Source organism: Melozone crissalis, unplaced genomic scaffold, assembly GCF_028551555.1.
Source record: "Melozone crissalis strain CALT ecotype California unplaced genomic scaffold, PUWL_Pcris_2 ptg000017l_1, whole genome shotgun sequence".
Classification (NCBI taxonomy): domain Eukaryota; kingdom Metazoa; phylum Chordata; class Aves; order Passeriformes; family Passerellidae; genus Melozone; species Melozone crissalis.
In genome coordinates, this window is record NW_026535795.1 from 7,669,780 (window position 1) to 7,694,236 (window position 24,457).

The 24,457-nt window shown below is 51.5% G+C and overlaps 2 protein-coding genes across 2 annotated transcripts; one reads left to right on the forward strand and one right to left on the reverse strand.

Moving 5' to 3' along the window:
- Positions 1-25: 25 nt before the first annotated feature.
- BPIFB2 (BPI fold containing family B member 2) lies at positions 26-13,511 on the reverse strand. The gene is made up of 17 exons (XM_054274899.1): positions 13,473-13,511; positions 5,754-5,826; positions 4,824-4,940; positions 4,518-4,605; positions 4,143-4,247; positions 3,875-4,012; positions 3,410-3,455; positions 3,096-3,156; positions 2,749-2,840; positions 2,453-2,629; positions 2,076-2,117; positions 1,789-1,953; positions 1,182-1,249; positions 846-891; positions 528-591; positions 365-441; positions 26-94 (listed from the first exon to the last, which is right to left on the reverse strand). Exons 1-17 carry the CDS (start codon positions 13,509-13,511, stop codon positions 26-28), a joined length of 1,467 nt encoding a protein of 488 aa, XP_054130874.1.
- A 3,935-nt stretch (positions 13,512-17,446) lies between these two features.
- Positions 17,447-23,313, forward strand: LOC128936155 (BPI fold-containing family B member 3-like). The gene is made up of 13 exons (XM_054274900.1): positions 17,447-17,589; positions 17,696-17,818; positions 18,158-18,221; positions 18,654-18,714; positions 19,080-19,159; positions 19,763-19,972; positions 20,098-20,151; positions 20,266-20,400; positions 20,790-20,857; positions 21,148-21,190; positions 21,575-21,638; positions 21,761-21,837; positions 23,290-23,313. The coding sequence occupies exons 1-13, from the start codon at positions 17,447-17,449 to the stop codon at positions 23,311-23,313; spliced, it is 1,146 nt and encodes a 381-aa protein (XP_054130875.1).
- The last annotated feature ends 1,144 nt before the right edge of the window (positions 23,314-24,457 follow it).

The window sequence follows — 24,457 nt, forward strand, 5'->3', positions numbered from 1 at the left end:
ACTGTTCTACTCCAGACACTGAACTTCACTCCCATGTTCTTGCCTCTCCAGTCCTCGCCTCCAGCTGGAGGTTGCAGGGGATCAAGACATAATCCTGAGCAAGGAAGGAAGGAAGGAGGACTGAGCATGGTGCCTGTGTGGCTCCATCAGCCCACACAGAGCTTCACCATCACCCCCATGGCCCCTGTGTCCACGGGGCTAAAGAGGGGCTGGGCCTGTTTAAGGCAGTGGAACTTGGTCCTGCACGTTACCAGGGCTGGACAATCAGACTCTGGTTTACTCTGGAGCTGGAAGGTTAGCATTGCTCCCAGGCTTTCTTTAAATCAAGCACAGCAGGGAGCAGTTTAAATGTCTTATTTGTTACCTTGTGGATGGTGATGTTGACATCGGTGTAAGTGAAACTGGCGATGTGGGGCAGGAAAACCCCTTGTCTCAGGACCTCTGAGAGAAAGAAAGAAAAGGGAGAGTTGCCAGCTGGGTGCTGGGCTTCCCACATGGCAGCACCCGCAGAGCTCCCATCTCCTCACTGTTTATCTGGGCTGGCACCTCCTCACGGAGTGTGGGCAGGAACAGCTCCTCCAGCAAGGCAGCCTGTGGGGAAAGGCAGGGTCAGCTCATGGTGTGGGGCTAAAGCAGGAGGAGAGGGGCAGAGACCAGTGAGAGGGTCCTGATGCTCACTGCACCTCTTCCCATCCCACAAGGACTCAGCTGTCCCTCCCATCAGGTGCAGCAAACACCCAAAGTCAGTATTCCCATATTTCCCTGCCCAGGATGGCTGGGGCAGCTGAGGGGCACCAGGCTCTTGGAGGATGGTGCCAGGAGTGGCCACAGCTGGAGGTACCCACCAGTATAGGACCCACATCAGAGGTGGCCAGGCTGAGCTCGATGTCCCTGAAAAACAAAGAGCAGCAGAGAAGCTGCTGGTGCTGAGCTGTACCAAGCAGCTTCTCCTGTTTCCCCAATTTCCCCATCTGGGCCTTTGTGGGAGCGTGGAAGCTGCAGTTCCTACTTTTCTCCCTAGCCACGTTTCTGGAATTTCACTGTCTCCCTGGGGAAGAAGCCATGTCTGCAATGCACAAACTCTAAAATCTAAAACCCTCCCCAGCCCAGTTTGGCTCTCCTTTCCCTGCTGTGAGTGGGATGTGTTCCCTGGGGCTCCTGCAGGGCAGATGGGTCATTACTCTACGGCTGCCACAGAGATGATCATCCTGGTGTCAGCGACGCTGATCTGGAGCCTGGCAGTCACGTCCTGTGGGGGAACAGAGGGCAGGATCAGTGAGGAAACAACCCCACCTTGGCTTTTTGGGGTGTGAGGAGCCCATCCTCGCCCTGCCTCCTGCAGTGTGCTCCCTGCATCCTGCATGATGCCACATGGGCAAACAGTGCTGATTTAGAGAAGCTGGAGTGATTTTGGGGTCACAGTCACAGCAGTTGAATGTGGTGTTGCAGTGAAATTTGTTCAGGGGTAAAATTTTTCCTGGTAGAATGAAAAAGTGAATTTGTTGCATGTGGCTTCTGAAGTGAATGTCCCCATCCTTGTCCAGGAGGATGTGAAGTGCTGAGTGGGAGCTCAGCATACATTTGTCATGTAACTCTTTTAATAAATGTTCCTACTTTTTTAGTGCTTGGAATGAGGTTCTGGTTTCTGGTGCACTGACAAGAGGAGCACTGTGATGGAACAGGCTGAGCCAGTCCCTGCGGGGGCTGCCCTGGGGCTCAGAGGAAGGGGCAGCGCCTGTGGGCAGCAGGGACACACTCAGCACATGCTCCCCAGGCCTCCACACCCACCACGTTGACACTCAGGAAGCTCTGGAAGGGAGATGATCCTGCTCCAATCTGGGCAGTGAGGAAGAGCTGCACGATTGCTTTGTCCTCCTCCAGCACCACGTGAGGAGAGCTCCTGGTCACAGCCTGAAGCACCACTGGAAGGTCCTCTTGGAAGAGGGAGCCCATCTGCCAAGGGAGTGGGGATGTTTCTGGGCATGGCAGCCATCCCTGTGCCCCAGGGTGGGCAGCTGGGGGACACAGCCTGAGCTGGGCTTGTGCCTTTTGGGGGTACAGAGACAGCAACACACCTGAGTGATCCTCTCAGCCAAGGTGGCCGTGGTCAGAGAGCTCTGAAACACAAAGCACAGCTCGTGATCAGAGCCATGGGGCTCTGTGCAGCCCCTCTGATGAGCCCCATCCCACCCCTGGGTACGTGCAGGAACTCTCCTCACACCGGCCATGCCAGGAGCAGCGTGCAGGCTACTCCTCATGGCAAACTCTCCTGCTCCATTAGACCAGGAATGTTTTTAGGGGCTTGGGTGTGAGGAGCTGGGACTCCTGCAGGTGCTTGGACACACTCAAATTTCTATGTAGGGCTTGTGGTTCCTCCAAGACATTCCCAGGGCAGGGCTGTCCCTCCAGGTGTGTATCTCCCACTCCTTCCCTCCTCCCTTGTTCCACTCACCAGGAGACTCACGTTGAGGGCTCCAGACTCTTCCAAGGCAGAGAACAAACTGGTGTAGAAGTGCTCAGAGAAGGCCAGGATGAGGTGCGAAGGGCTGGATCTCGCTGGCTCGGGCATGCTGAAAGGCACAGGGCTGACAGGCAGGGGGATCGCTGCCCCTGCCACTTGGAAAGTTGTCTGCAAGACACAGGCAAAGAGAAAATGAATTTCAAGTGTCTCAGGGCTGTAGCACTCGGTGGAAGCAGCTCTTCCAAGCACTGGAGCTGGGCTGCAGGAGCTGGAAAGTGAGGACTTACTTGTAAAGAGATGATGATTCCCTGCTCAGAGTACATGGGGGCAGCCAGGGGCAGGTACTGGACTTGGCAGTTGGGTGTGATGGGGAATGGAGCTGCAAATGGAGCAGAGGGATGCTCAGGAAGAGGAGGGAAGGAGTGACAGGCTCTGGGAAGTGTCTGGGTTTTTACTCTGGTTTCCAGAGTAAAAGAGACAGGGAGAGAGCTGGGCAGAGGGAGCAGGTCCCAGGGAGGTGATGGCAGCAGAGCCTCTGCTACTGGAGGGTAGGAATTTGTCCCACCTCACAATCTGCTCCAAAATGCTCCTTGAAACCCTCAGTCCACAATGGGACTGAAAGCCAACTGCCCACCTGCCAGAGACATCAGGCGTTCATTTGGGGAAAGCAGCAACTTGGAGACTTCCAGGCAGATCTGTGGAATAAAGAACAAAAAGAAAAGAGGTGATAGGTGAACATGGGGGTCTGTTGGCACTGGGTGTCCCCAGAAAGTCTCTGAGGTGGGTGCTGCCATTGGCTGTAGCAGGAGCCCAGGGGACAATGGCAGTGTCCAGTGAGCACAGAGCTGTGGAGGGAATCTGGAAAAGCACCAGGTAGAAGTGCTGAAGTGCTCTGATTCTTACAGACCTGTGCAGTGCTCTCTTATGCCTTTACAAACTTTATCTTACTTTTTCAACGTTGATCTGCTTGTCCACATCCGAGCCCGAGGATTTGCTGGGTAAAAACAACAGAACAAAGGTTAGGAGAAAACCAGATCAGGCAAAGGTGGGTGAGTGTTTTTTATGTGACCCAAAAGGCACCCAGAGACAGAATTACCATGTTTTCTATCAAGCTATGATTACAATTCAGAATCACAAACTCCTGGAGAATTGCCACTGGACCTATATTAAAAGCATTCCAGCTGCACAGCTCTAAAAGGAGCCCTCCCTTGTGACTGAAACCCTCTTAAAATGGGGAAACTACCCAAAAAGTAGAGCAAAGCTTCTCCCATGAAGAAAAAGTTTTAGTGTTGGCCTTTTTTAGCTTTGAAGGCAGTGAGCAAGTCTCAATCCAATGCCTAGAAACATCTGTGCCTCAGTTTCTTCTTTCACCCATTACCCAAACCCCACAAGGAGGAAAGCTGTGGGGCTGACCTGTCTGTCTCCTCAGTGCTCTGCACCTCCTCCAGGGTGGGTTTGCAGTCAGAGGTCACCACCTCCAGGTTCTCTTCGGGGTTCATGTCCACGTGGAGGTCTGCCAGGATGGACAGCCTCATCTCCTTGGTGCTTGAGCTGGGGAGGAGAGGAGAGGGCTGGAGCTGGGGGGTGCTCTGGCCACACTCCCCCCAGGCCATCCTTGCTCCTGCAGGTGCCTTCAGCCAGGAGCTTGGGCTGGTTCCAGCCTGGCAGCCCCAGCACTCACGGGGCAGATGAGATGCCCAGGTCCACCTCAATGCTCAGCCGCATCCCCGTGTCAGGGATCAGCGTAAGGGAAAACTTGTCCACTTTCACAGAGATAATTTGGTTCCTGCTGGAGCAGAAAGGAAAGGAAAGTGTTGGGAGACCAGCACAGACCCTGAGAAACCCCAGAAGTTCATGAGATCTGCACTGATAAATCCACACCCTGAGAGCAGTGTGAGTTCTGCTGCTGGGCACCAACAAAGGAGCCAGGACCTCATTTCTAAACCGCCTGGTCTGCAGCAGGATTTTTGTTCTCACTGGCAAAGTGCCTTTTGTCCCAATATTCAAACACCAGTGTGAGCCAGGGGTATGGCAAGGGCAGGAGAGGGCAACTCACCTACTTGGAGAGGTGGGAGATGGGGCTGGCGAGTCCATGAGATCCCTCCTGAGGACTGACTCTGCATGTGGCTTTGAAACTTCAGCAACTGTGAAACAGGGCAGATGTTTCGTGAGAGCCTCTGGAGCTTGTGCCCTGATGGACAGACTGAAACCCATTTCCATCCCTTACTGACCCCCTGCTGCCAGCAATGGGCAGGGGGTGAGGCAGGTGAGCTGAGGAGCGGCATCAGATTGTGGTGCCAGGGTTTGGTATGGAAGGTGCCAGTGGCTGCTGATGGCATGGGAGGGGTGGGTCTGCACTTACGGTATCTCAGCCCAGAGGGGGTGAGGATGCCCCCACAGTCGGGTGACCTGGTGCTGTGAGCTGGCACCAGGAGGCTCAGGAGGACGCTCAGGGTGCGGAGCATCGCCACGCAGGCACCTGGGGAACGAGGAGAGAAAGAAGAGGAAGAGGAGGAGGAGGAGGAGGGGGCACCCACAGCAGCATGGTCAGAACAATGTGGCCCTTGCGTGGCCACTGAGGCACAGAGCCACAGATCAGCTCCTTGACTGGGGCTGTGGTGTGGAGCTTGTCAGCTCTGGTGCAATAACAGCCCGCAGCTCTCTCAAAAGCACTGACAGAAAGTTCAGCCTTGAAGAGCCTTTGTAATCTTGTGAGCTAGAACAGTGCCTGCAGCAATATCTCACTTACTGAGGAGCACAGAATGGCCACAACTGGTACAAAAATAGCAAATAAACAGAAGCTAAAATTAATAGAGGAAGGAATGGAAGTTATGGAGGAGTTATAGAGTCAAATGAAAAGGTGAAAGTGTTATCTGTGTCTGAAAAACATTTGGGAATCGTTTATAATGTCTGAAATGCTCTTACAATGTTATGAAAACAAGTAATTCAGAAAGTTTAACCTGCAGAAAGCATAAATATTTATCTCAGTCTTTGCAGAAAGCATCACTTCTGCTGAATGCTGACCCTTATGGAGACACACAAAAGTAGGAGCAATGCCTGTATCAAGTTATTCAGTTTGCAAAAGCATCTTTACCTCTCCTGGCTGGTCTTCCCATGCTTCTGACTCAGTCTGTGACTTGCTGTGGCCACACTGAGAAATCCTGCTGGTATTATATGTCCTCCCAACCAAGCTGATGGGGCAGGAATTGGCAAAGAGGGCTGGAAACCAAGACGCTGGGGGGACACTTTGTTTTTTGTACCATTTTTATTGTTTCCCCATAGAATTGATTACTTTGCCTGTTGACCTGGCGAGGTGAAGGATTGAACAGCAGGTGCTGGGGCAGCTTGTCTTCACTGTGGTGTGCCTGAGGAGCACAAAGAAAGGCCTCTGGGTGGAGGGTGCCAAGAAATCAAGCATTGTTAGAAAGCAAACGTGGGTTTCTTTGCTCTGCAGCCACCCTTTCTTCTGAACAGCACAGGGACAGCAGCTCCGTGTTCACCTCTGCTATGGACACACTGAGAGCTTGTTCAGTCTGGAGAGGAGAAGGCTCCAGGGAGACCTCTGAGCCCCTTCCAGTGCCCAAAGGGGCTCCAAGAGAGCTGCAGAGGACTTGTGACAGGGCCATGGAATGACAGGACAAGTGGCAATGGCTTTAAACTGACAGAGGACAGGGTTATGTTAGAAATTAGGAAGAAATTCTTCCCTGTGAGTGTGGTGAGGCCCTGGCACAGGGTGCCCAGAGAAGCTGTGGCTGCCCCATCCCTGGAAGTGTTCAAGGCCAGGCTGGATGGGGCTTGGAAAAGTCTAGAGGAAGGTGTCCCTGCCCAAGGCAGGGGTTTGGAACTGGATGAATTTTAGGGTTCCTCCCAACCCAGACTGCTCCAGGATTCCATGAGAGGCTGCTGGGGTTTGTGTCACTCTCCTGGCTCAGGAGCTCAGACCAGAGGGGATGAAATTTGAACATGACCTGAAGGAGATCCTGGCAATTTATTAAGGACATGCTCTGGTTCCATCAGGACTTGGTAAGTCTTTTGAAGGTAACAGAAGTGTTTCTATTGGGTTAAGTGAGTTTTAGACCAGACAAAAGATCTGAAATAGCCCATGTGCAATAATCCCTTCCTCTCTTAAACCCATTCCCCATCAAAAGCCACTGGCAATATTTATTACAATTGGCTGAGAATACAGTCAGTGACACCCACTCCCTTTGATAATATCTCCACAAACAGTGAAACCCTTCATGGCAGGGAATAAAACCCTCTCCTTCCTGTGCTTGATGTCCATCATGTTTCTGCCTTCCTCTTGGCCTGGAGGACAGAGCATGGCCCACCTGCAAACACCATTACACACACACACCCTGCAGGCCTCACCAGCTCCCCTTTGTGTTCTGGCTTCCCCCCATCCCTCCCCATGAGCTCAGCATGACCAGTGTCCCAGAGAGGGTTGAGCTGCCCATTTTGGCACTGGGGTGAGGTGTTCAGGGCTTGTTGAAACACCTGCAGCCATTGTCCTTTGTGCCTCAGTGATGTGAGGAGCCAGGCTCTGCTCCCAGGTGCATCTTGACATGTTCAAAGCCCTTGGCTCTCCCCAGCATGGTATTATTTTCCTGCTCAGCATGGCAGGGAAATGCCAAGAAAAGCAGCATTCCAGCCACGCCGTGCGTTTCCATTGAAGGCATCCTGGAGCAGTGTCAGGAGGAAATATGAAGATGGAGCAGCCTGCCAAGGGAGAGCAGGATTTACACTTCCACGCTGGTGTAGGCAGCCCATTGAGAGGCAAGAAATGTGCTCAGAAAAGTAAATCCATCGAGGAGGTTGTAACCCTCAGACGAGTCCCCTGCGGCCATGGGAGGCGTTTTGTGGGATCTGACTTTGGCAGGGACGTGGACACAGCCTGGGAAAGCCTCTGAGAAATGAGTGTTTGCTGTGTTTTAGAACAGCAGCTGGAATTTGCCCCTGTGGTTCCTTTTCCCAGTGCAGGTGATATCACCAGCTCTCCCTGAGATTGGGGATTTCTGGGGAGCGTTATTATCTGTTCCAGCAGTGCAAGGGTTGGGGATAAGCTGCCACCACGCTGCTTAGAGGTGGATTTTCTCCTCCTGAAGAGCTGTTCTGGACCTGATGATGCCTGTGGAGGCTTAATTAGATGTCAACTCACAGCATAATGACTGATCAAGTTACTAGCACAAAAGTGTCTTTCTGGCATGATGTGCTCCTTGTCGGGAGTTATCCATAAATCTTACACTCCTGTTAGATAAGATGTAAATCTCCTTGTCTGGGCTTAGCAGCAGGCCACCGAGCACAGCTCTGGGAGGGAGGTAATGACGGATTAAACCTCATGACAAGTTTTATACAGAAATGAAGAGAGGAAATAAATTACTTTGTGCTGCATTACCTCACCAGGCTGAGCTCCCAGAGCTGGGTCCTGCAGGGTGGGGTACCCAGGAGGGATAGGGAGGACACAGTGGTGGCCAAAGGGACAGCAGCAGGCTGGAGGAGGGATCTGTGCAGCCTGGTGGGATGTGTGGGTGTCCCGTGGTGGAATTAGGGCAGGGCTGGGGCTGAGGAGCCCATTCTGTGGGCAGGTGCAAGTTCTCATCCTCACTCTAACCCTGCCTGAAATCAGTAAGAATATTATTGAGGTTACCACAATTTTCACTGGGTTATCACTGAGCCCCCCAGTGTTTGCACAACCCCACAAACCTTTGGGTTGCTCCTCCAAGAGTCACAATTACATGTGTGATGTCTCCAGGAGCAGAATTTGCCACTGCCCATCTTAGGTTTCTTCTTGCTCCCACTTCTGTCTGTACCATGTAATTAAGCATATGAGGTTTTTCCTTCACACTTGGTGCACAAGTCTCTGTTGGATGGGAGCTTTCATTTGGGATCCAAGAGTGAGAGCTTACCCAGACTTCCAGATTTATCAGTGAAATTATTTATATTGGCAGATGTTGGAAACCCTCAGGGACCAGCTCACACAACAGTATCTCCTTTAATTCTTTTGGTTCTCCTCCTTCTCAGTCAGCTTTTGTAGACTGGCTGTTCCTTAACTCTCTGCAGAGGATCAGCAGGGGTCCTGGGTGTGCTGGGATGGGATTTGTTAATGGAGATGTTTTTTATGATACACTGCAACCCCTCACCCTCCAGCACTGGCTCTCCCCTGGGGGGTTTGTGCTGAACTCTTCATATTCTGCAAATCCTCCAGCAGTCCCAGCTGCTCTAAATGGGAGTGATGTTCTGCAGAAAATGGCAGAGGAAGCTGTGAAATAAAAAAACCCAAGACCAAGGCCGGGAAAGGCATCAGGGGTGAGTGATGAGCTGCAGCCTGCAGCCCGGAACAGGGACAGGCAGGGAAAAGGGGGAGGCTGCGAAGTGTCAGCCCGGAGGCAGCCACCAATCACCCCCTGCTAACAAGTGGGATATTAAAGCTGGTGATTTTCTGCATGGCTGTGTCTACAAACACACAGAAAGAAATGTAACTTAAAGGCAACAAAGCGCCTCAGCTCCTGCCTCAGCACTGACCGGGGCAGGTGTGGCAGCTCTGCAGTGTCCCAGCTTTTGATGTCCCAATACAACCCCCAATTTTTGGGGGATCAGAGCCAGTCCTCCATCACACAGATCCATGCTGGATGGGGGCATGGAGGTGTTTTGAATGCCAAAATAATTTTTTTCCTGATTTTTTTCCAAATTAGACCGTGTGATTTTTTCATTGGGAAGAAACATGTTTCTAAATTTAAAAGTAGATTTAAATGGAAAGTTTGAACAAGATGGGAAAGAAAATGGTAATGAGAATATCAGCAAGAGGTGACTTTGCTGTAAGCAAAAATCCTGGGCATCAGCCTCTGACTGTTCTCCCTTACCCAGCCCTTTCCCTCTGTCTTTCCTTCAGGCTGAAGGTGAAAATTTCTGTTTCCTGGTGATCTCTCTGGTATTCTTCCCTGGCTCAGGGCTCTTCATGGCTTATTCCAAATGGGAATCACTGGGAAAAGGTCAATGGGAGCCAGTGCCCATGGGAAGCATGGCTGGGGGATCTGAGGCTCACTCATCCCTGGGATTTATCCTGTGCTCACCAAACCTTGCTCTGAGCAGTTTTACAGCAGGAACATGGAAATCACAAACCTGATGGTCAGAGGGTGGCTGGGGCAGGACACCAGGGACACCCCAAAGTTCAGCCCCAAGAGCTACCACATCCCCTTTGTCAGTGTTAGAACAATCCCCCCATCAGGAAAATCCCAAAGGACACATCGCTGGTTTGCCAGGATTGGCAATTCCTCAGGGGCAGGTCACAGCACTGTTGGAGGTTTCAGTCTTCAGGTTTGGATTTCTGCAGCACACAAACAATTTTTGCAGTTCTTTTTTCCCACTAAACAAAGATTTTATGGACAAATTCCGACCAGCTGTATTGTGCTATTCCATGCAATGTGCATATTTGTCTGCTTTGTACTCCCCGACTGTCAGAGCTTCTTTTAGGGATGTAAACCTTCAGCTTCATTTAAAACCAGAAGATGGCATTATTGAGAAAAGGTTTGCAAAGAGAGAAAACACATTTTATTAGACACGAGGCAAATTTTGCCCTAATCCGTACCAGATCAATTTCTTTAGCCAGTGACTTTCCCACCTTTGATCTTCAATAAATAATTATTGCTGGGTGCATGAGGGCTCTGAGGGTGACGATTCTCCCTGCCCAGCATGCAGCCCAAGCTGTGAGCAAGGTCCTTCACAGCACCCTTCAGAAAGTGCTGCCAGTTCTGGTAAGTCCCATCCTCCTCCCATCCCTGTTTCCCAGAGCTCATCTCCTCCTCCCTCTCCTCCTTCTCCTTCTCCTCCTCCGCCTCCTCCTTCTTCTCCGTGCACTGTAACACATTTCACAGTTTTGCCACACAAAGGAGCTTTCAGACTGGTGAAAAGCAGCATTTCCAGCCATCCCTGGGTTTATGCAGCAATTGCAGTGGTGCAGCTGGAAGTCTCTTTGTCCCAGCCTGGTGGGCAGGGATGTGATGCCCAGACAGAGCTGCCCTGATTCCCAAAGGCTTGTCAAAGGGCAGACTTGCAGCCCCCAACACATCATAAAGTCAGTCCATTTTAGTCAGATACTGTGGAGATCTGGCCCTCCTCTTTGCTCAGTTTAAGGCAGGTTTAATACAGAATAACCCACTTCAGCCGAGAACAGAGGAAACTGAGGCGAGCCCTGGTTCATGTAACCAACAGTGGAGGCTCCTGATGTTTGTGGTCTGGCAGCCTCAAAGCTCTGCTCCCACTGGAAGTGTATCCAGAAAATGAAAATGTTATTTCAAGGAATATTTCAAGGAATAAGAAATGATAAATCAGCCTCCTAAACTGTTTTCCCACAGGCACAAATGCTCAGAAGTGAACCCTGCTCCCAATGTGCATTCTTGGAGAGTTTTGGCCACCAGTAACTCTCCTGGGTGTGGCACCTGTGGAGTGGGACCCTGGGACATCCCTCCAGTGCCCAGCACTGTCAGGGCTCTGCTGGTACAGTCACTTGTCACCCTTCCATTGCAGAGGACCTGGAGGGGGAGTGCTGGGCAGTGCCCCCAGCCAGGCCCTGTCTGCCGAGCCCTTCAGAGGCAGGAGGGACCTGCCTGCACGCACAGAGCCACAGCAAAGGATGCAGACAGCTTCTCTGAGGCCTCCTGGAGCATTGCTCCTGTCCTCAGAATCAAACCTCCCCTTGCTATCACAGTTCTTTGCCTTTCTGAAATCTCCCTGAACCATGCCTAAACCCAGCTGAAATGGCAGCAAAATTCCCCACCTTGCAGCATCCATTTATCTACTTAACTCATGGGGGAAGTGTGCCAAAAGCAGAGACTAAACTAAAATACGAAAACCCAAGAATTCCCACCCTGTTGTTTTTCCCTTTGGGTACTCCCAAATCCTTTGGTGGGCAGGGAAATGCTGGAAATGCTGGCAGTGCCCATCATGGCCAAGGTGTCTCTGGCAGTGTCTCCTGCTCATTTCAGGGGTGCTGTGTGCAGGGATCCTGTCTGACCTGCTGGGCAGCACCTACAACATCAGTGGGGACAAGGCAGGGACACTGCCATGGTGGCTTTGCCATACCCTGGGCCACCCCTGGACTTGGTGCCATTAGTCCATCACACACAAACACAGAATCAACTGTTAAATCCCACCCAGGTGCTTTTTGCTGTTAAATCCACAGAACACTCTGGTGCAGGACATGCCTGTCACCGAGACCTGAGGGATGGGGATTCTGTGGCTGCAGTCCCCAATCCCCACTGTGGCCAGGACTCATGGGAATGGATGGGGGAGCAAGCAGCAGGGTGTTGGTATTCCTCAGGTGTCTCTTCCTTTCTTTGTCTTTCCAACAGTTTTGACTCCACACACTGAAATAAAAAGGCCTCATGACCCCGTAGTGAGACTGTCCTGCTGTGCACTGTCAGATCCAGCTGGGCATGGCTGGGCAGAGGCTATGCCCTGAAAGAACTGAATAAATAGCAAATTTATTTATTTATTTTATTTATCCCTAAATAAATCATATTTGCACTGTCAGGATGCACCACCCACACTCCCACAAGATGGGTGCAAGAAAGTGACCCCCTGCTCCCAGGGGTGCACATGTGTGAGGGGTGGGGAGTGTGCCCAGGGATTTAGGGCCCCAGAAGGAGTTAGGTTTGGGCTGGTGCTGGTATTTATCAGCTGCTCCACTCATATCGATCCCGAGTGTGTAACTCACTGACTCCTGGATAATTTCTTGTCATTAGCAAGTCAATAAACAGCTTTGATCCTGATTTCATCGAGCTGACATGATTTGAACATCTTTTCCTGGTGACAGGAAGCTGGCACTGAACTGAGGACATCTTTGGAAAGATTTTTGTGGGTTTTTTTTAGGAAATTACTCCCAGGAAAACCTGCTGGGGAGGCAGGCTCCAAAAACCCTGTCTGTTCTCCACAAGGATTTGTTCTGCATCATGTGTAAGGAATCATTCTCCTTGGGAGTCCTCAACAGTGAGGAAGGAGCTGTAAAACCAGCTCCCCACAAAAACTGGGGTTTGTGATGCCTCTCTTCATGTCACTGCAAGCATGGGCCAGATGTCCTTTATTGTTCTTGTGTTAGCTAACAAACAAATTGGACAGTTTGAGTCTCAAGCCTTTGAGTAGAGCAAAAAAACGAATCCAAATATCTGTCCACAGCTTTCCTAGAGAATTCAAGGCTGGGAATCTCACGGAGCACCTAGTTAATTTTTCATGAGGCAGCTCTGCTGCTGAGCCACACTGTCATGTCCCTGGTACTGGTGCCCTGGGGTGGATGTGCAGCCTTGTCCAGAGCTGCTCCCTGGAGCCCTACACAGACCGAGAAGCCCTGATCCCTCAGCAGCAGGGATGCACCAGTCTCTCAGTTGTCCCAGAGGGATGCCAGGGCAAACCTTGGTTTCCTCAGGCAGACAGGCCATGTCTGAATGATGCCATCAGAGGGAGAGCAGAGCAGATCCACCTCATTTTCCATCCATAGCTAGGATGTTTCCCCAGCCTGCTCTGACTGGAGCCTGCGGATCAAGGTCTGAGACTCTTCTTGGGGGTACGTGCCCCTTGCTGTCTGCCTGACAGCTTCGTTTCAGGTGATCCAAGCACAGGGAACTGAGGCAAGCATGTCTGTTCACACCAGTCCTATTCTTCTCCCTTTGACCAAATCCGTTCTGGTTTCTGTCCTCACTCAGTAATTTGGCTCTGTGTTCCTGGGGCTTTGAAAGTCACTTTAGCGAGACCTGGACATCACCCTGTCATTCTCTTTATGGGAATCTGCTTCGGTTTTTCCAAAATATCCAATGGTCAGAGACCTCTGCATTCAGCAGCCACTGGGGAGAGGCCAAGTTACTGTCATGCCTGAGAGGTCACTGGGCAGGAGCTGTTCCCAGAGCTGCCACCCTGCCCCTTCCCTGTGCACTGACCAGTGTCGGGGCTGTCTTTGTGGTGATTCAGGTTTTGGACAGTGGCTCCTGGACCATGAAGCGATTCAGGATAAATGATAACTTAATACCATCTTGTTAACACCCTCGTCCATCTTATCAAAGGTCATGATCTCACCATGACAGCTGGGCTTTGTGCTCCAGAGGTCCTGGCTGATCAGGTTGCAAGGAGAGTGACAACTCCTTCAGTGCTTTGATTATCTTTGTCACCCCTTCCTTGGCCTTTAACTGAGGTATTTTTTCAAAGCTTGAAATAATGTGTGTCCAAAGCTGGCTAATCTGCTGGAAATATTTATTTCCAAGTTTACAGAAAGTATTAACACTGAGCAAGCAATTTTTCTGGATTATTTTTCAGCAGAGCTGGGGAGCAGCCATTGCCATCCACTCCTGTTGTCAATGAGCACATCAGGGAGTGAAGAGTTCAGCCCAGTCCCTTTAGCTGATGCATTCTCCCTTCAGCACAGACAGCTTTTGCTGGGCTTGTCAGGATGTGCCCCATTTGGTGTGGGGCCCATGGAGGGAGGTTTCTTTTCCCTGCCCCAAAGAGCTGCTGCAGCATCTCTGTGTCTCCTGGGCAGCAATCAGGGCAGGGGCCTGCAAGGAGGAGGCAGAAGAGCCTGGGCAGCTGCAGCACATCTGTTGCATGGGGTGGTGTGCCCACAATGGGATCAACAATCCTTCCAGAACTTCAGAAAGGCCCCAAACCAACAAGTTCTGCCCTGGGAGCTTCCAGGTCAATGGCATCAGGCTCTCAACAGTGTCTTCCTGTTAAAGCACATCCCACCTCCAGCCCTCTGGAGCACTCTGAGCAGAGGTGATGGACTTGGAAGCAATTCCATGCCAGTTAGATAAGGACAGCATTTCCCAGTTAGATGGTGTTTCTCCAAAGAGTCTGTCAGCCCAGGCTGTCTGTTAGACTGTGATACTGATCAGGCTGTAGGCAAGTTGGATGGGAATGCTGGGCATGTCCTGGTGGCCTGGACAGGGAATATCCAGCTCTATTAATGTCTCCACAGTCCGTCTTTACACTGGAAAAGGTGCTGCCTGGTCCTTCATTTATCATAACACATGGCACATCCCCACACAGGGGCTTACTGCTCAGCACTGCAGCCCTGAGAACTGCAGGAGTATGAGCAGCCAGGGGTGGCCAGTGTTTTGACATGTTTTTCAGTCAGAACATCAATTTTATTTAGAAGGAAAAAAGAAAGAAAGGTATTTTATCAGGGCATGACATCTCAGCCACGTCCTCATCCAGGCAGGATGAAAGGATGATGTACCACACCAGGCACCCAGGGCTGGCTGGGTCTGCACCTACAGGTTGCTCAATGATTTACCTAACTTCTAATATCTCCAAGGAAATATTTGCAGTGGAAGTCACCAGAAACAAGACCTTGTTTGTTTTGCTCCCCACCAATTATTTTGGATGTCCCAAATGACATCACCTGCCTTTTTCCTGCTGTGAAGCTCTATATATGAAGATCCTGGGTCCCCTTGATCTTCAGAAGACAGGGACATTGGCTGGAGAGAGAGCTTGGTCAGGTAAGAGCAAACTTATTCCTCAAAAAGTGTGCTCCTTGCTTCTGCCTCTGCAAACCCTCAGTGTTCCTTTGGGAGTGTTGGCCTTTTAACAAAAATTGTTATTCTTGCCTGCTGCTTGCCTGAATCCTGCTCTCAGAAGTAAATGGTGCCTTTCAGTGCAAGTTTCTCCAGAAGAGATCTGTGTGTTCATTGGATTTGCAGTCCTTGCAGAAGAAAGGGTATTTCAGGGTTTTCATAAACAATTATCACTTCAATTATCTTTGGTATAACTCGATTATCTGCCATAGATTTCTAGCTAAGGTGAATTAGACCTCTCACACTTGTTTTGATCCCTTTTTGATGAGTTATTTACATTTAAATAGATTTGGAGCAATGAAGTTCATTTTGGTTCTTTAAAAAAGGAAAATAAGCTACTTCAAGTTGTAGGTACCACAGAAATATTTCAATGACATTGAAATGTTAAAGTTTACTTTCTCTTTCTTACAATTCTATCAGGTGTTTCCATGCAGATGGAAGCCTCAGAATCTGATGTTTGTGCAGAAATCATGACATTCTCCCTGGAGGTTCTCTCCTTGCTCGATACATTTCATGTATTTATACTCATGTAGATGTTGTTGTTTTTCTTCTAGAGACAATCATGTTGTCAGAAATGTCTTGTTTTCCCCTTCTGTGGCATGCAGGATGTGTTTCTTGGAGAAATCCCCATCCGGGATGGATGAGTCCCAGATCACACAGCTCAGTCACGCCATTGCTCACCAGCACGGGGGGGTCACAGCAGGAGCATCCCGACCACCCTTTGCTCTCCCCTTGGCCGCTCTGGCCATCGGTCTTTGGAGTAACTGGTGCTGACACTCTGGTTCCGTCCGCAGGAAAGAGCCACCAGGAGAGTCACTGTCCATCATCACCATGTGATGAGGAGGCAGGAGAGATGCCAGCAGCCTCCTCCCCGATTTTGTCTTCCCTGACAGCAGTTCCTTCTTCCTCCCTCCCTCCTTTCTCCTCCCTCCCTTCTCTTTCCTCCCTCCATGGGCTGGTGCTCGCTCTCCCAGCACTGCACTCATGGCAATCACTTCCCACAGCTATCAGGACTGAAGATGTCGGTGTTGTGGACTGTTGTCCTGCTCAACAGCCTGCTGATCCCTTCACAAGGATTTATAATCCCATTAGCAGTTGCCAGACCAGATACGAATGGTAAGTGTATGCAAGGGACAGGATTTATCCTTCTTTTGAGGCCAGTTCTGCTCTTTTTGTCTCTTAATCATACTCAGAAAATCAGAAGCTGGTGCAGATCTGCCCAGCAGCAGCGGCAATGCAAGTAATTTGCATTTATAAAGCAGTTTGGAGATGGCACTTCAGTTACTTTACAGAGGCTGGTGCCACCACCTCTTTTGTGTGAAGAGGGAGAGGGGAGGGAAGAGCCAGGCTGGCACACCTTGTGTAGCTCACAGTGACCTCTGATTCTGTTCTTCAGGTTTTAAAGGTTCACCAGCCCAAGATGTTCCCCAGAGAGCTTCAAGTGGTCTCCTAGGTGGCAATCTGCTTGGTGGTCTCCTTGGAAAAAAAGGACTTGTTGGAGGTCTCCTTGGTGAAAATGGTCCTGTAGGCGGTCTCCTTGGAGAAAGAGGACTTGTTGGAGGTCTCCTTGGAGAAAATGGTCCTGTAGGCAGTCTCCTTGGAGAAAGAGGACTTGTTGGAGGTCTCCTTGGTGAAAATGGTCCTGTAGGCAGTCTCCTTGGAGAAAGAGGACTTGTTGGAGGTCTCCTTGGTGAAAATGGTCCTGTAGGCAGTCTCCTTGGAGAAAAAGGACTTGTTGGAGGTCTCCTTGGTGAAAATGGTCCTGTAGGCAGTCTCCTTGGGGAAAATGGTGCTGTTGGTGGTCTCCTTGGTGGAGATGGTCTCCTTGGTAGTCTCCTTGGAGAAAATGGTGCTGTTGGTGGTCTCCTTGGTGGAAATGGTCTTCTTGGTGGAGATGGTCTTCTCAGTGGTCTCCTTGGCCAGGATGGTGTAGTTAGTGGTCTCCTTGACCAAGATGGCATCCTGGGTGGCATCCTTGGCAAAGGTGGTGTTGTTGATGGTCTCCTTGGCAAAGACGGCCTTGTTGATACTCTCCTTGACACCGTCCTTGACCTCCTCATTGGCAAGAACGGTCTCCTCGGCAGGAACGGTCTCGTTGGCAGCCTTCTTGGCAAAAATGGTGAAGAACTCATTGGGTGAGTGCAAGTGGGAGATGGTGACCCTGAGCAGCCTTGTGTGTCTGAGCCGTGCTGGGGAAAGGAGGTCCTGTTCTGGAGCCTGCACGCACAGGGCTCCCTCCCTCCCTCCTCTCCTGGGGCGGGTTCATAAATGGGGGTTCATCTCTTGGGAGTGAACTCTGCCTGGCATCTCAGGGTGCTTTGTATGTCCCACAAGCTGCCCCTGGCTGGTGGGGATGCCTGATGACCCAGGGGGAAGAGGACCCCAAAAGCACAGCTGCAGTGCTGGGGGCTGAGGGGACAGGGCTGTGCAAATGTGCTGTTCACTGCCTTTTTCCTTGTTGCAACCATCCAGACTGAGAATTGTGAACAACACCCTCCCCAAAATCAGTCTGCGCTCCCTGCCGGGCTTCGGGCATCAGGTGGACTTCAAGACGCAGCTGCTGGTAGAGAGCAGGTAGGGCATGTCCATCAGGGGATGGCTTGGGGCAGGGGGCACCATCCCTTTGGAGAGAAGATGGTCAGCAGTGTCCTGAGCTGCCTGCTGTGCTTCCCCTGGGCAGCGTGCCGGGCCAGCCACTCTGCCAGCAGGTGGAGGTGGATGCGACCATCCTGGTCCGGGACACGTGGACGCCTCACCAGAACGCTCTGAACTGCGAGACTGTTGACATGAACACCCATGTGAGGTAGGAATCAGGTGTGAGGGAACATCTGTGTGAGCAGGTGGCCCATGGCCACCCCATGGCTCTTGTGGCAGTGGGACACCGTGGTGCTGTTGGTCATTGATGGCAGCAGCTTTCTGCCTGGTGCCTTGAAGGTGATCCAGCTGTCGGGCTCAGAGGGGAACTGTTGACCTTTTTCTAAACTTCTGGCTATGTAAAGAACATTTCTGGGTGTGGGGAACCTAGCACTGGGCACTGAGAATGGACAATGCAAGCAAGGCCTCACATTTCTCTTGTGTGAGGTCTCCTTACTTTACAGCATTAATCTTTGTCTCCTGCCATTTCCTGTTTTCCTGTTACCAGACCCAGAGTGCCAGTTCTGGAAGAGCCTTTGAAACGCCTGCTCAGCAATACCCTGAAGGATCTGGTGAGTCTGCAGAGCCACCTTCATGCACAGAGCCGGGTGGGCAGGCAGCACTTTGGGCAGGGCAGGCAGGAGGCCAGGCTGCCCCATGGATGTGGATATTTGCACAGCTGTGAGCTCAGCGGGGCGGTCAGCCTCTCCTCCTGCTGAAAGGCAGCACCAGCACCAGAGCCAGGCTCTGCTGGCAAACAGATTTCTGAGCCAGGCGCTGGTTTAGCAGCCACTAACCCACGTGAGACACACGCTGGCTCAGAGGGGCGCTCACCCACAGGATGCTGAGTCCTGTGTGATGGGATGTGCCCCCCAGCACTGCCTGCAGCAGCCCTGCCCACATGTGCAGCCCAGCAGAGCCCCCTGTCACTGGCTGTGTTGGTGCCATGTCACCCACTGGTGCACCGGGTCCCAGGACCCTCTCACTCCCCTCTGCTTCCCCAGGGCTGCAACATCATCAACGCCAAGCTCAAGGTGTTGAGCTCCCTGCTGGGCTCCAGGAACCGTAAGTTGACACCTCCTGTTTTTCCTCCTCCCTGTCACATCCTGCCCTTAGCATTGTTTGGTTTTTTACATTTGGTAAATACAAATATTTTTGTAATTTTCTAAAACCACAGCTCCCAGCTCAAACCCAACATTCAGTTTCCCTGCCCCAGCAGTGGTAGCCAGCTCTTCCAGCAGAAACCCACCACTGGAATGGTTGCTTTTAGAAACAACACTGTTGCTGCAAAGTATTGTTTTCTAGTGGCTTTTCTAGCTGGGAATGCTGTGAGTGGGAGCTGCTGCTGGTTCCAGTAACTCCTGGGACCGTGGGATTTGGCAAAATCCCTTGCCATTGCAGCTGAAGAGCTTTCTTCCCTGTGTTCACAGAGGTGCTCCCCCTCGGGGCCCTGGGGGACCTGCCCTCCTTCTCCATCCTCAGTGGTGATGCCATCCAGGTGGATCTGAACGTAAGTGCCACTGTATTCCCTGCTCCCAAAACCTTTGACTTTGATTCATTGGAACACGGTGGATGTTTATCAAAGGCTGCTCACATTTCAGCTGCCTTCAGGCACTATTCACAGGAAGGTTCTGATGAGTCTGCTCCAGCCACATCCCTGCTATTGCCACTGCTGGTCTCGTGCTTATTTTTTGCCTGTTAATCATTGATGGTTGCATGATCAAGAGTGGCTTGATGCTACTTAATTAAGCATAATTGTAGCACTCTCATAGTTTTTAATCAGAAAAGTTTAATTTCATACAGGAGCAGCAGTCACTGCTTGCAGGCATGTTCTGCTTATAAGTGGTTTGTCAAAGTTTGGTAATTGACAGGGACCAGAATCATGCATAAAATATCAGCAATGTGTGTTTCCAATCAGGATACGTGGCAGTGTTTCAGTGGGGAAGGTGCAGCAGATGCAGCCCTTGCCTGTGCCAGAGCAGCCTGGAGCAGCCCTGTCTCATTTAATGCAGACAAACCTCATGGGAGGCTCTCCCCGAGGTGCACAGGCAGGCAGGGTGCCCAGTGCAGCCCTGAGCCCCACCAACGCCCCTCCCTGCTCTGTCCCCTGCAGCTCCTGTCTGAGAATGGCAGGGATGGTGTGATGCCCCCCACGCAGGAGCTGCCCCTCAGTGCCAGCCTGCAGCTGGCCACCGGCCGCCGGCCCCGGCTCAGCCTCTCCCAGGACACCCTCAGCGCCCTGCTGGAGCAGGGCCAGGGCCAGGGTGCCCTCAACCTGAGCATCACCAGCCTGGCGGGCAGCAATTCCCCTCTGCAAGGCCAGGTCAGTGTCCTGCCTGCCCTTGGGTGCCCACCTTTGCCTGCTGTGTTTGTGGGGTCCAGCTGAGCCTGGTGTGGGCTTTGCCCAGCCCCTCCCGGGCAGCAATGACACCAGTGCTGTTCCCACAGGTCACCCAGAGCAGCTCGCTGACCGTGTCTGCCCTTTTCCCCTTCATCCCCCAGGTCAGTCACCTTCTCCATTGCATTGGCTCCAGCCCCTCACTCACCCCACCCCTGCCCTGACCTCCTCTGTCCCTGCAGCTCAGCCGGGCCCTCCCTGGCTCCCTGCCCCTGGAGCTGCGTGTCCGAGTGAGGGATGAGCCAGTGGTGGCTGTGAGGGATGGAAGGGCCACTGTCACCCTCAGAGCCACTATTGACGTCGCCAGCCCTGCCCTGCAGACCCCCCAGGGGCTCCTGTTCTCCGTCGATGAGGTGAGTCAGCTCCTGGGGGATGAGAGGCCTGCAACAGGGCCATGGCTGAGGCTGGAGCACTGCTGCCATCCCCTTGGCTTGCCCTGCCCTTGGCCCTGCAGCGTTTGTGCTTTTGTATTTACTGCATCATCAAAGCGGTGATGCCCAGCCCTTTAAACAAGCTCATAACCAAGCACAAAGTGTAAGTGAAATGTTTCAGGAATAACACAAAATAAAGACAGGAAGGCAGGCCCTGGGGAGAGAGATACATGATGCCATCTGTCACGAAAATGTGGCTCCTCGGCACAGACAAGTGTTTTTTCTCAGAATGGGTAATTTACAAATACACTTTTCAGTCTTGGGAGCTGTGCAGGGGAATAACCTCATTTCTTTCATTGTTCCATTTCCAGGACATCGTTCTGAACATCACCCCATCAGTCTCTGATGGCAAACTGCAAACCTCCCTGGCTCTTGACAGGTAGAGTCCAGCTCTGCGGGAGGGGGGCTCTGCCTGGGGACAAATGGGGCTGGTGGGGACAGTGATGTAGACATGGTAAAGATGTCAAGGCTGCTGGAGCCTTCCTGCCTCCTCCCAGCGCCAACCTCAGACCAACTGCGCAGTTGACGTGATGAGAGAATTGTAAAAAAGCTGTTCTAATTTTACAATCCTGTATCTTTATGAGGGTGAGAAAACTTCCAGACTGAGAAAGGGCCTGGAGGAGGCTGCACCAACACACCCCAACTGTTCCTTGTTTTTATCTTTTGTAGCATCAACCCGACACGGTTCCCCCAAAGCCTTGATGCTGCCAGTGTAAGTGCATGCATGGGGTGGAGGTGCTGCAGTGAGTGATGCAATGGCCAGAGGCTCTGTGTGGGAGAGGAAATCCACAAGCTCATTCTTCACTTTTCATCCTTCTACTTCTCTTGCCAGAGAGCAATTTCCCTCTGCTCTGCAGATCCCCTGTGCTCTACAGCAGTGACACTAGGGTGTGTCTCCTCACTTGGGGGTGCTGGGAATGGGGGAGGAATAATTAAAAAGAAATTAGCCAAAGAGCATACCCACCCTCAGTCCTGGGAGTGTTTCAGTGAAGGAGGATTCCTAGTTCTTGTATTTGATAGCAAACTGAGTAGAACTCAGCTGATCACCCTGACATGGCCCAATAACCATTGCTCTGACACATCCTCTTCCCTGCAGGCCTCCTCGCTGGCAGAATGGCTCAAGAAGGTCCTCACAGCTGTTTATGTACCTTCTGTTCAAGGTATGGGGGTCAGGGTCCCCTCTCATCTCAGATCCAGCTGGATTTGGGGCTCTCCCCCTCCCCTTGCTGCCTTCATTCCGGGTTTCATCCCTGTGATGAGATTCCTACACCTGTTTTTGCAGATGCCCTCCGTGTGTCAGTGCCACTGCCCAACGTCCTCAACACCAACCTCAGGAACGCTGAAGTTGCCATCACTGATGTAAGGATTGAGTTTTCCCACTGTGCTGTGTCCTGGGAGTGGGAATGTGCCCACTTGGGGCTGAGACATGCAGATCCCACAGCCTCCCATCACCCTGGCCAACCTCATTTCCCACGGGCTGCTCTCAGTTTCCCTCTGCTGGTTTTCCACAGGAAAACCTCACCTGGGATACAGCAAAAAGCTAGTGAAAGTCTGAATGAGAAAACTGAGTTGTTTTTGTTCTACTTCTTCCAGGAGGATGAGTTTTCCGGCCAGAGCACTCTGGGAAGATCCTGCTCGGGGGGAACCTCGTTGCTGCTCCCTTTCTGAGGCATCACATGCACCCCAAGCCCTGCTCTGCTCCACTCTCTCCCTCTTCCTTTCTCTCCAGTGCTGCTCTGTGCTGTGGCTGTGGCCTAAGCAGGACAGACAGCAGCCTCTGGCTTGGCTGTTGGATGTTTGGGGGTTCCTGTGGCCCTTTTTAACATCCACAGCCAGAAGGCAGAGAGCTCTTAGGCACATAGGCTGCTCTCGTATTGCTCTTTCAATAAAATCTCTCCCTGTCACAGTATTTTCCTCTCTGGATATTTATTTATATGATTTTCTGGCTCCCCACAGCTGTTTACCTGCTCCATGCCCCTGTGCCACATGGCACACAGATGGGTGGGGAGGCTGTGCCTTCAGAGGACAAACTGGGACCTAGAGAGAGCATTTCTGGAGCTCAGCCTGTGGCACCAGGTGTGAAGCAGCCTCTCAGAGGGGCACTGGGTTGGGAGCAAGTGGGTGCCCTGGTGCAGCCCAGCTCTCCTGCCTGACTGGTGGGGGACAGAGGAGAGTTTGCAATGCAGTGGTGGCACAGCTCTTGCTGATCTCTCCCTCTCCTTTGGAGCCCTTTGGAGCAGCTCCTGCTGGCAGCAGGTCCCACATGGAGCCTGCTGGGGCTGGTTGTGCAAGGCTCTGCACAGATAACGTGAGCACACACTCCGTGGGGATTTGTTTAGGTGTGTATTACCCCTTTGTTGTGTAAGACACACCAGGAATGTCAAAAAAAGCACATTTGATCTCACAAAGGTATTAAGTGTTGAGGACACCGAACAAAGGTGCCATTATGGCCAGGAGTGGCTGTGGAGGTGTCCCAGCACAGGGGTTTTTTGGAGGAAACACCATCTGCTGGTAAGGAGCTGGCAGCTGCAGGAGGGGTGGGACAAGCCTCAGGAAACACTCCTTGAGGTTCCTCAAGCAGTAAAGGAGAAAAAAATCTCTTGGTACCATTCCAAAGCCTCCCCACGCACTTGCTGGAAACTTTAAAAATTCCCCCTGCTGTGGTAACCTGTGTGTGCCAGCACCTGGGCAGGTGCCAGCAGGGATTTCTGTGGAAGAAACAGATTTCCCAGCACTTTCCTTCAGGTGAGTGCAGCCTCACGTGCTGCAGCCACAGAGTCTCACACACCTTTTCCTTCCCTTTTGCCCTAGGCTCTTGGGAACAGTGCTGCCTGATACTGGCTGTCCAGCAACCTGCTGCTCAATGCTTTACCCTGGTTCACAAGTCATTATTTATAGTGGAATATATGAAACTCACAAATGGTGTTTTACACCTTCAATCCACTGGCCAGCTTTGGAAATTCAAGCACCTTTCCACTTTTCCTGCAGCATCCTCACCATAGAAAGATCTGCTGTGTGGGTTAAAGCAGAGGTGCCCATGGACCAGTATAAGGTCTCACTTTAGGAGGAGCTGAGCAAAGCCAGGCTTGAAATTCAAGATAAGGTCAGGTAAATAAAAGGAGTTCAAAAAGTGGTGCAAGGTACTGTGAGCTTTGTTTTACCCCCAAACCTTATGATATACTCCAGTGAGCCAAGAAAAAACATGGGAATAAATACAACAATAGTAGGAATGGAGTGAGTAATTCCAGTTTATATTTAGTGACTATATTTAGTGACTATGAGAAAATAGGTCATTATAGCAAAATGAAAACGCTTTTCTGAAAATCCATTCATTTAACATGAAAGTTTAAGGAGGTTTTCTGTTGTGCTATCCTTTTGAGGTTCTGGTTATTTTTATCATTAAAAGGTTAAAACCGGGCTATTTTAATAAGAAAGGCCAGTGTGAGTCACTGATACTATTTCAGCCTTAATTTACACAACTCACCTGAGGGTGAGGTGGGCTTAGGTTGGGCTGTAAAGGAGTAAAGTGAAGGAGTAAAGTGAAGGAATAAAGTAAAGGAGTTTTGAGTGTTGGTGTCACCAGTGCCACTCTGGACGTCAGGGACCACTGAGGCCCCTTTGGGATTGACCCCCTCATTCCAGCACCATGATCAGCCAGGAAAGGCAGGGATTGCACAGGGAAGGGCACGATGCTTGTGGGCAAACCTCCCCCTCCAAACTGCGTCGGGAGTAGTTTTGTTTTAAATGCTATTAAAATTTCAACTGGCCAGGCTGTTGAAAGGGGACAGCTCTGGAAGTGCCGCAGGTTTGCAGGGCAGAGGAGGCTCCTGGGCTGCCGGGAAGGGCAGAGCAGGCGGCAGTGCCGGAGCCTTTGCCCGTAGAGGGTGCACGAACTGCGCTCTGCAGAGCCACGCTCCGGCACAGCCCAGCGCTCGCTGCGCTTGGATGCCCGGCAGAAGCAGAAGGAAAAACAAGGCAA

Excerpts from the sequence above, each read along its gene's own strand:
- BPIFB2 (XM_054274899.1), bottom strand. The coding sequence starts at position 13,511 with ATGACCTTTGATAAGATGGACGAGGGTGTTAACAAGATG. Across the intron at positions 3,456-3,874 it reads AGCACTGAGGAGACAGACAG|CAAATCCTCGGGCTCGGATG; the intron begins GTCAGCCCCACA and ends GTTTTTACCCAG. Across the intron at positions 2,118-2,452 it reads CCCTCAACGTGAGTCTCCTG|AGCTCTCTGACCACGGCCAC; the intron begins GTGAGTGGAACA and ends TTTGTGTTTCAG.
- LOC128936155 (XM_054274900.1), top strand. The coding sequence starts at position 17,447 with ATGTGCTGTTCACTGCCTTTTTCCTTGTTGCAACCATCCAGACTGAGA. Across the intron at positions 20,858-21,147 it reads ACCTCCCTGGCTCTTGACAG|CATCAACCCGACACGGTTCC; the intron begins GTAGAGTCCAGC and ends TATCTTTTGTAG. Across the intron at positions 21,639-21,760 it reads TTATGTACCTTCTGTTCAAG|ATGCCCTCCGTGTGTCAGTG; the intron begins GTATGGGGGTCA and ends CTGTTTTTGCAG.